This window comes from Nematolebias whitei, chromosome 23, assembly GCF_014905685.2.
Source record: "Nematolebias whitei isolate Nwh7 chromosome 23, NemWhi1, whole genome shotgun sequence".
Taxonomy (NCBI): domain Eukaryota; kingdom Metazoa; phylum Chordata; class Actinopteri; order Cyprinodontiformes; family Rivulidae; genus Nematolebias; species Nematolebias whitei.
The window spans coordinates 9,565,808-9,576,666 of NC_056520.1; the positions used below are offsets into that span (position 1 = coordinate 9,565,808).

General features: G+C 37.7%; 1 protein-coding gene across 1 annotated transcript; it reads right to left on the reverse strand.

The window, feature by feature from the left end:
- Nucleotides 1-336: 336 nt before the first annotated feature.
- On the reverse strand, nt 337-3,984 carry LOC119429034 (T-cell surface glycoprotein CD3 zeta chain-like). Its single transcript, XM_037696751.1, has 7 exons — nt 3,802-3,984; nt 2,137-2,181; nt 1,994-2,059; nt 968-1,000; nt 827-880; nt 501-530; nt 337-393 (listed from the first exon to the last, which is right to left on the reverse strand). The coding sequence occupies exons 1-7, from the start codon at nt 3,982-3,984 to the stop codon at nt 337-339; spliced, it is 468 nt and encodes a 155-aa protein (XP_037552679.1).
- Nucleotides 3,985-10,859: the final 6,875 nt, after the last annotated feature.

The following is a 10,859-nucleotide window of genomic DNA, read 5'->3' on the forward strand; positions in this document are numbered from 1 at the left end:
AGTAACGCAACAGCTGACGCAGTAACAAGTTTCTAACCAGTCAGCTGGGAATAGTAACAAGTCTAACTCATCAGCTGAATCAGTATCAGGTCTCTCTTGTAAATGAGTCCTCGAGGCTCAATGGGATTTACCTGTCTAAATAAAGGTTGAATGAAAAAGTATGAGTCAGTAACCCGTCAGCTGAAGAAGGAACAAGTTAGTAACACGTCAGCTGAAGCAGTACGAGTCAGTAACTCATCAGCTGAAGCAGTAATGAGTTAGTAACTCGTCAGCTAATACAGTAACGCATTTGTAACATCAACTGACGCGGTAACGAGTTAAGTCGTCAGCGGCTCGTTAACGTTCCTGCATCTGCAGGGAGTCGTAGGTGTCTCTGGTGGCTGAACTCAGACCCTGAAAAATTCAATGAACCAGTTAGCAAGACTTTTAATTGATTATTTAATGAGTACAATCAATCAATAGTGATCAGATTGGTTTATGTCACAGATGTTTTGACTCACCTGGTAAATCTGCTCGTTCTTTTTCGGACGCTGTCAAAACATCAGCATTCGTCAAAAACGAGTTATTTAAAATGTTAAGAAAAATATTCAGTTTCAGGACCTCTGAGGCTTAATTTACAAAATAAAAACAGATTTCTACGTCTAACAAATAAAATCTGAGTTCACAAACGACAGAAAACACATTTTTTAAGGCAACTTTTTTCAGATCAAGCAGGTTTAGTTTAGTGTCAATAAAAAACAAATGAAGAAGGGACTAGATCTCCAACCAGCTTTTAATTCAGAGATAAGTTTTACTGATGGACAGATTTACAAATTAAAACACTCACGTCTCTTTTAACAGGAAGTTCTTTATATGTTCCCTCGGTCCGTTTCTGGAGACCCTGAGAGAATGAAACCACATCAGATCTGAAGATTAGACAGATTTCTGCTGAAATATGTTTAAAACGTAAAAATAAATACAAAGTTACCGTGTACGTGGAGTCAGTCTGAACTCGGCGGTTCTGTCAGAACACAACAGAAAAGTCAAAACAAAGATTTAACTTGGATCTAAAAAAAATTCTGTTTTATTTGTGAGTTTTTTTTATATTTTTTGGAGTTAAAAAAAAGAAAAACCTGAAGAGGAGCCGCCGACCCAAAGATTCTGTATTTGTTCTGGTTCTGATGGTTTTTAATCTTTATGCAAATGGGGCATAAGATCGGAGCTGAGGGGGTGTTTGTTCTTTCATGGCCGTCAAAGTTTCTGCCTGCATTCTGCATTATTCAGACATGGACCCCGCTCTGACATGTCAGATATTTTGTGATCTCACCTGTTTGGGTCGTCGAACGTGTGCGTCCGCTGAGTGCAGCGGCTGACTGAACGTCCAGTTGGGCTTTGATGGATCGCTGCCTGGCAGTCCCATCTGAAGCTTAACTGAGCTTAGTTTTACTTCTTTCAAGGCCAGTCGGCGTGCGGTCAAATGGCTGTGTGTGTCTAGTGAAGGTATGGCAAGCAATGTCGCCATATAATTGGAATGTATAGCAAGCCATGTTGCCATATAACTGAATCGTCAGTTGCGCATGTCCACTGATGCAATCAAAAGCCCAACCCGGCCTGCCCATTTGGGCAGGGCCAGGCTTCAGCCAGGGTTAGAAATGACAGCTCTACTGGATGGTCAAAACTTGGACCCAGAAGAATCCAACAAGACCAACACCCCAAACATCAGAACTGGTCTCTGACTGGATAAACCACCAGAACTGGTCTCTGATTGGACAAAGCATGAGAACTGGTCTCTGATAGGACAAAGCATCAGAACTGGTCTCTGACTGGATAAATTGACATTAAGTATCTGAAATGACCTTCCAAAGCCCTGACTTCATCTCGATGGTAAATTCGTGGACTTTGAATAAAAGCTGGGTCTGTTACAGGAAACCAACCAGGTTTACTGGACTCCAACATCTGGAACAATAATTAGCAGTTAGCCTGTGGCGTCGTCGGACATGTTTGATGAACTTACTCTTCCTCTCTCAGGGTCGGTCATGAGCGGGGCATAGCCTCCATCAGCCTCCTGACCTCTCAAACCCTGAGCACACAAACAGTTTCATTATCATCATCATCATTGTCATCATCTTCACCATCATCAGTTAGACAGAGACTTACAGTGTAGAGGCTCTCCTCTGCCACCTTTACTTTGCTTTTGAAGAACTAAAGAAAAACAGGATCGTGGTCAGTAGAATTCAGAACAAGAAAAGATGACCAAGTCTAGAGCTCATGTCCCAAGTCAGAAACATCAAGAACTCAAACTAGACCAAAATGTTTCAATTCAATCCTGTTCGGTTTATTTGTCCCCAAGGGACAATTTAGAACGCATCACATAAGTGTCACTTCGTAAATTAAAACCCAGGCATCAACAACATACAACAACAGACAATATTCAGACAACATGAACGTGTGCGTCAATTCATTCAACCTTTATTTAAACAGGTTAGTCCCATTGAGCCACGAGGACTCATTTACAAGAAAGACGTGAATTAATGCATAGAAGCCCTGGAGAGGAACGTTGTCTTCAGTCTTTGTGTCCTGCAGCTTGGACAGAGTAGTCTGCGTCCTGAGGGAAGTCACTCAAACACTGAAAAGAGTACATGGGTGGGATCTTGAAGAATCTTGTGAGCTGTTCTGAGATGCTGATGGCGCACAACCATGAGGGAGCGGACTGGCTGTCCGATGATCTTAGAGCAGACTTTGACAGTATTTATTAGATGTTGTTTTGTTTAGCAGAGCAGTATAATAAACCAGCAAGTACAAAAGAAAGATATTACATTTTCAATAAAATCATAATACTGTCTCTGACAGCACTTTTCAGAGTTTCTTGTGTGTTTTGGAAAAACCTCAGCAAGTTGTCAAAGACTGTTCTAATTTACACTAGGTTGCCATGAATCCATGTGGTGACTGTTTCAGCCATCTGCCTCCGTTTGGCAGAAAAGGTCACCATCATCTTCTTTGTTTAGTTGGCATTGAGATCCAGGCAAGAGTTCCCAGGCCGCTCGACAATACTCTGCAAAGCTGGTTCATGTTGCTGGATGTGACCAGAGACCAGGGACAGAAGTAGAGTGTCTTCAGCCAACTTTACATTATGACAGTTAGTTTGGACAGGTCTAAAGTCATCTGTGTATAACATAAAAAGAAGGGGGGAGAAGACACAGCCTTGCGGTGTACCAGTGGGAACGAAGAGGACACCGGAGAGGGAGCTTTTCACCTATATTCTCTATGACGTACTGGTGAGAAAGTCTATTGATGTGGAAGTGTGCGAAGAGACTTTCAGCTAAGATAGAGGGTTTCTATATGTTTGTGAATGGTATTCAGAATGAATATCTTTATAAAAGCCCTGGGTTTAGACCCCAAAACAAGTTAAGAACAAAAGTATCTTTGAAAGACAAACAAGACTTGAAACAAAACTACTGAGCCCAGAATCAAGACCATCAAGTTTGTTACCACGACCATTCAGACTTAAGTCTAGAGACCAGAAAGTTCCTAAATACATCCAAGGTTAAGCCCAACATGTACTAAAACCAAGAAAAGAAGAAGAAACACGAGTTCAGAGTCAGTGCTTCATAATCCAGAGTAAGATTGATAACACCAAGTTGTGTACTAAATAAAAACTCAATTTAAACACAAGAAAGACAAACATTTGTGCCAACAAACAAACATTTGGACAAATCAAAGACCAAAGACAAATGAGTCGAAAACAGTAAAAAGGAGATTTAATTAGAACCCAAGAGCAACAGAACCTAATTTATGAAGTCCCTATAAAACCCTCAGACCCACCTTCTCCTTGATGAACATGCCAGTGATGATGAGACCATAGAGACCCAGGAACCCATCCAGGATGTAACAGAGCTGAGGGTCCGAAATGTCCAACGCCTCTGTTGAGAGATGGTGAGAGGAAACGCACAGTTTAGACCTGAAGAAGGTTTTAGGTTTAGTTTTACCGTTCTTGTAAACATACATTTTGGTTACTTTGCATTGACTTCTATTCATTTTCTATAACCTAACCCTGACCCTTACCCTAAACTAGAACATGCCTAACCCTAACCCATTTGCACCTTAGTCCTAAACCTAAACTCTAACCCCCCAACGAGACTTCTTCTTATGGGGACCTGGCTTTGGTCCCCATAAAGAGCAGTTGGTTCCCACAATGCATGATTTTTTGTTAAATCGGTCCCTACAAGGTAACCTGAAACAAAAACGCACGTGCGTGTGCATGTGTGGGAGAACGAACTCGGCGGTTTGCTCAGCTGCTACCGAGCTCTTGCTGTGGCTCATTAACTGACAGGTGTATGTTCATGTGGTTCAGTGTGAGTATGTGTGTGTTAGTAAAACAGAGCTGCTCTACGTTTCTCAGAAACCTCATCAGAACTTTCAAACGGGTCAGAGACACAAACGGCATCACCCCTTGAAACTGAGACAAACTTTAGATGACAATAGAAATTGGTAATTTATACCAGCAGAGATTAAAAACAAAACAGTGAAACTCTGAATAGCAACTGCGATTGTTGTTCATTTTAAATGTCCCTTCACGGTTCGGAACCAAACAAAAACAAAATGTTAAGAATTTTGGTCTCAGGACCAAGCAAAGGGGGTAGAACCAGAAGTCAGTCAGCAGCTGATCTTATCTGCCCAAATTTTATACTTCCTGGGTAAAAATTTTCTGACGTTTTCTCACCAGGTTTTCATGAAACACAAGAACAGAGACAAAAAAAAATAAAAAAATCCAACCAGAACCTCGGAGTAGAAACTGAAACACTTTCATGTGACTGTTCTGAATGTACAGACTGAGATATGTTCAGAGTAGTAGCAACACAACTAGCACGTTAGTGTGATGCCGTGTATGTGACAACATAAGGCTGGAAGTAGGAATCCAGGCTACCTTCTATTTCTCTGTCTTCTACCACACGGCAGCTAAGGAAAACTTCCTCTGTCATTAACAACAAAAAAGGTTGAATCATGTCATCTGGACTTCGTTTTTTTTGTTAAAAAGAAACGTTTCGCCCCTCATCCAAGAGGCTTCGTCAGTCTGAGGCCTAGCCATCTGGTTGTTTTGTTGTTATATACCTGGATGACTGAGAAAACAAACTTTGTGTTTTTGAAACCATTAGTGAAAAGGCCAGACTTCAGGGGTATCTGAGGCAGGCTTGAAACACAAGAGTCAGGGTGGCTTCTGGGTAATACCAGATGGCTAGGCCTCAGACTGACGAAGCCTCTTGGATGAGGGGCGAAACGTTTCTTTTTAACAAAAAAACGAAGTCCAGATGACATGATTCAACCTTTTTTGTTGTTATATACCTGGATGACTGAGAAAACAAACTTTGTGTTCCTCTGTCATTGTTCTGATAACAAGCTCTCCACTGGGCTGTGTTCCGATTCTCACTTCTCTTCACCCCGAAGGCCCACGATTGAATTGCCAGGTCTGCAACCAACCAAATCATCACGTATGCAGACGATACAACAGTTATGGGCCTGATCAGTACCAACAATGACATACCAGGAAGAGGTACAGCTCATGAACTGGTGTGGAAAAAAATTACCTGGTCCTGAATGTCAACAGAACAAAGTAGCTTAACAAATTCAGATATCTATGTCACTGCTCATAAACAACACAGCGGTAAAGGTGGTGGAGACTATCAGGTTCTTGGGGTGCACATAATGGACCAGCTGTCCTGGTCAAAGAACAATGGGTCTCTAGTGAAACCTCAGCAACATTTGCACTTTCTCCACTGGTTGAAAAGATCCCAACCCTTGTCCTCACCACCCTCTACAGGGGTACCATCAGGAACATGGTCCCCCTGTAGAGGGTGGAGAGGACCCTGCTCCCCTTCCCTGTCTGGAGGATCCCTTCTCCAGTCAGCTGCTCGGCAGCAGATTGGAAGAACCTGAAGGCATATTCATGTGTAATACTGACTGTGAGGAGGATAACGAGAATGGCAGAGAGATTCATTAAGACTTCTCTCCCCTCCATTAAAGACACAGATCTCTGACGCTGCCTCTCCAAAGCCAACCACATCACTAAAGACAACTCACACTCCCTACATGAACAGTTTCCTCTGCTGGTCTCTGGCAATCTGAGGATCAGAACCATCAGATTCTGCAACAGTTTCATACTATAACCACTCAGACTGCTGAACTCATGTCTAATGAAGTCCTCACAGTGGTATACACATACTGTACACAGTCACACACAGACCTGAGTAACATGTCAAACCTTGACATGTACTACATCTGATCACATACCCATGTATTCATGTATGTGTATGTATGTACTGTTTGTATATATGTACCGTTTGTATGTATGTACTGTGTGTATGTACGTACGTACGTATGTATGTATGTACTGTATGTATGTACTGTATGTATGTATGTCTGTATGTCTGTATGTATGTATGTACTGTATGTATGTCGGAGTCAGAGTGAGAGATTCTTTGTCATTCGCACCGTATGTGGTACACGTGGTGGAGCGAAATTATGTACACAGGGTCCCAGTTACATCCCACAGTAAAATGTAAAAGAAAAACAATGATAACATCTAAGATGTGAACTAAGAAAAACATCAACAAAAATACATTAAGCACTAATAGCATAAAAACATTACGTTGAACAGCAGCAAGAACATAAGCACGAGTCTGTATATGAGTCTGTATATGTACCATATGTATATATGTATGTATGTATGTATGCATGTATGCATGTATGCGTATGTATATGTGTATGTATGTGTTATGTATGTACCATATGTATGTATGTATTCATGTATATACATTAATGCATGTGTATTCTTTTTAGGTTTTGTTTCTGTCTGAAAAATTATCTCGTTTGCTAACCTTGTTTACTCAAAAGAACTCGCACTCAATGGCAGGTGAAGATTTTTAACCAGCATTTTACTTGCAAGTGCTGATCTAGGGCAGGTTATACACATAATGACTATAACCATCTCACACAACACTCTTTGTCTTCACAAACACATTTCACGGGCATCAAAGAGACATTTGTGGGTAGGCCTCGAGTTCGAGATAAGAGAGCGTCCAGAGTTAGGACGATCCAGACGCTTGTTTTAATGATGACTATGTCCTGTTCTTTGCCTTTACCTTGAATAAGTCGAGATTTGAAATAAAGCCGCTGGTTTTTATTTAAGTTTCAAGAAGTTTCATGTCTAATTTTACTGAAACTTTAAAGAAATCTTGAAAGTAGAATATTTTTATATATATTTTTTTAAGTTTTAAAATACATTTTTGCAACATCCTGTTTTCAAAGTCTACATCTGATTATTTTTTAACCAAAAAAGTGAAGCTTGTGAGAAAATGAACTCTGACCAAACTCAATGTATATTTAGCTAAATTTAACGAAGTACAATCAGCTCAGTTTTTAAATGTGCTGCTGAATGTTTTTTTTTTTTTTTTTTAATCAGTTAAAGCGCGATAATAAACTCACACTGAACCAGGCTGAAGGTTCAGTTATTTCCACATTTCTGTGGTTTTTAAGCCTCGTCGGAAGTTTCCATCTGCAATCTCATTTTAATTTTAAATATCTGATGTCAGACCCAACGAAGAAGCCAGCTTCAACTTTCTTCAATGGTGAAGAAACTCTTTCATCACAACTGATGGCACAACCTCAGCTGTCATGTTGCCATGGTAATGCTGATGTTAAAAACAGACAGTCTGTTTCAGATTTACTTGGGCCTCAAGGGACAGAACATCAGGTCTGACAAGATCAAAACTAGAAAGAGTGTGACGAAAAACTCGACAGGAAGTTGGTGTTTGGTGTGAAAAAGACCGCAAGGTCAGTTTCACACACACGATGAAGAGTTGACCTAATATTGTCTGTTAATCTGTAAAATTTCAGCTCAGGATTATTTAAATAACACCAAAAAAAGAAAAAAAAAACCTTTTCAGTAAAATAAGCATTTCACGTTTTAACTACATGTTTTTACTAAAACTCTGCGTTTTAACTAAAACAGGTAAAAACTTTTATAAAGTATCTTAAAAAAAGATTAAAACATTATTTATTTATCATTTTAAACTGTTCTGTTAATTTGTGGTATAATTTAGGGATGTATTTATGAACGTTATGTTGTTTCAACCTAATTTCATGATAAAGTCAAACTTTACGACGATGATGTTGTTTTCTATTTGAAGAATTGTATTCAGCCATCGAGCTCCTTTGGAATCATTCAGGTTCTTTGTTGTTTTTTTTATTATTAAAAAGTAAATATAAGTAAATATACAGGTGTCAAATTAAATAAATCCTGCAGGACTTCTTACACAAACAAATAAAAATAACTAGAAGCGTCAAGTCATATCAGCAGTTGCTCTTTGTGCTGCAGCCCTTCACAAACTCTCAAACTTCATTACTTTGAACAAAATAGTACACTGACAAAACATTGTTGATAAAATTATTATTTTTTTTAAATAAACTTTTTATCTGTTAGATCATTTTCAGCTGATGTTTGTGCACAGTTTGATATTCTAAATTTTCATTTAAAATTCAACTTTATTTTTTATTTTTAGTGAAAAGTACAATGGAGCTTTAGAAAAAACGCTACGAAAAAAAAATTACATTACAAGAAAAAAGTTATAAAATTACGAGAATAAAGTCGTAATACTATGTAAATAAAGTCATGCGAGAATAAACTAGAAAATTACGAGACCAAATTCATAATAAACTCTTAATATTATGACTTTATTCTCGTTCGTATGCAATTTTTTCTTAGCGTTGCCCTAAAGCTCCGTCATAGAAGTGTTTCTGACATTAACGTGAAAATGAAAAACAATCTGTAAATAATTTAAGTTACGTTGAAAATATCTTTAGTTATGTCGAGACTAAAATGATTGTACGCTTAAAAACACACATTTATGTAAAAGTGTGAAAGATGAAATCATATTTTTTTTTGTTTATTTGAATTTAAACTTGTTAAAATAGTAATCATTTTATTTTACATTATATGTATATTTACAGACCGCTGCACTACATTACTTTTTAGTTTTTGAACTACTAAAACTTTACAATTATTTCAGTCATTAAATAAAATAAATTAATCAGTGATGACTAAACTGTAAATTAGCACCTGTTAATATTTTACACAGCCCTTAGAGCAGAACGTAGTTCTTGTTTGTTTGTGGCTTCTGTTAAAAATAATTCATCATTTTGCTCAACAAATGGTTTGTGAGACGTTTCTTCTTCTAAAAAAATTAAATAAAAATAATATTAAAATATTTCTGTTCCAGAAGCTCTGAGGACGAGAAGACTTCAGTTCTTTTCTACCGAAACAACACGGAGAACCAGCACGGTGGAAACCGGTGACTCATTAATAATTTGCTTCCATCACAACAGAGATTCCCCTGAACGCAACACGATTTCTGATTTTAAACCACCCCAATAGACGGACCAATCAGGACCAGTGTGTGAGGTCACGTGGACAAAACGCTGAAATAAAAAGTGACAACAAAACGAAACAGGGGTCGGTGCTTCACTTTTGGGAAATGACAACTATAAATCATCAGCTGGGTGGAAACGGAACCAACAGCTCTTCGGAATGAAGCGCTTCATAAAACGCAGCTGAGAAATGTGACGCTTCAGACGACTTCCTGAATCTGTTGCACATTACACGAGAAAATAATATTTTATCAGCCTCCACATCAGTTTGTGAGTTTTCATCCAAGGCCTCGTACTAAAAGAAAATGGGCGGAGCTTTATCTTGTCAATCAAAGACTTAACAGTTTGAATTTTAAAAATATTTTCAAATCAAGAGCCGTAAATGTCAACAATACATTTAATTCACTTCCTGCTTAATAAAAACAAAACAAAGTCAGAATCGAAGGGGGTGGCCACGATGGAAACATGTGAATAAAACATGCCGGGTAATAAAAACCAGGGACCCAGAACGCTGAGTCACTGGTTGCCATGGTGATTGCCGCTTAACTGCTCTTGATCCAAATGAACATTTTGATGTTTGAGTTTTTAAAGCTGCAGCTGGAGCCATAAACTGAAAATTAGCACAGAAACTGACGAATAAAAGGTAAAAGTCATTAATTCTAAATAATTATAATTTAAAAAATTTTTTTTAACTAAATTTTAAAATTGAAGCAATATGAAATTTCAGTAACACGATGGGCAAAAACAAACCAGTCTAAAGGCTTCATGTCTAAACTTTATAACAAAGAAAGACATAAAAATATAAATAAATTAATCATGTGAAGTTGTTTAAATTTTCAGTGTGTAACCCGATGAAGAAAACAAAAGTTATTTTTAATTACGAGACAGTGTCTCTCTTTGTCAGTACAGTAATAAAACAGTCCGAGGTTTGTATTAAATTTCTTTACTTTTGTTATCTTTAAATTCAAATTAAATAGACATGTCTCCTTTAGAGCAAATTAATATTTAAATAATCCTCACTTTTTCTTTTTGAGTAACATATTTTAAAGATGAAAAGATTAGAGTTTGTATTCCCTGCTTTGTTATATATATATATATATATATATATTTTTTTTTTAATTTAATAAATCTTTGAGACAGACAGAAAATTAATATGCGTTACACAATAATCAGTTATTTCCATTATTCTGTGTTTCACCTGTTGACAGTTTAAAAAACATCCAGATTCACACAAAATCTATTCAAAATACATATGAAGGAGTCCCACTGGGGCTGTGTTTAGGCCCCTTTTTAAATTTTTTTTTTTACGGTACATAGAAATGTTTTCTGCTAAAACGGAGTTGAAGATTTAATATTGGTTTGAGCTTTCATTTTAGTCTATATTTTTTATTAAAACTTTGCAAGTTAATAAGACTCAAAGACTATAAGATGCCTATAATTAGCTGTAAGTTTGTTTTGGA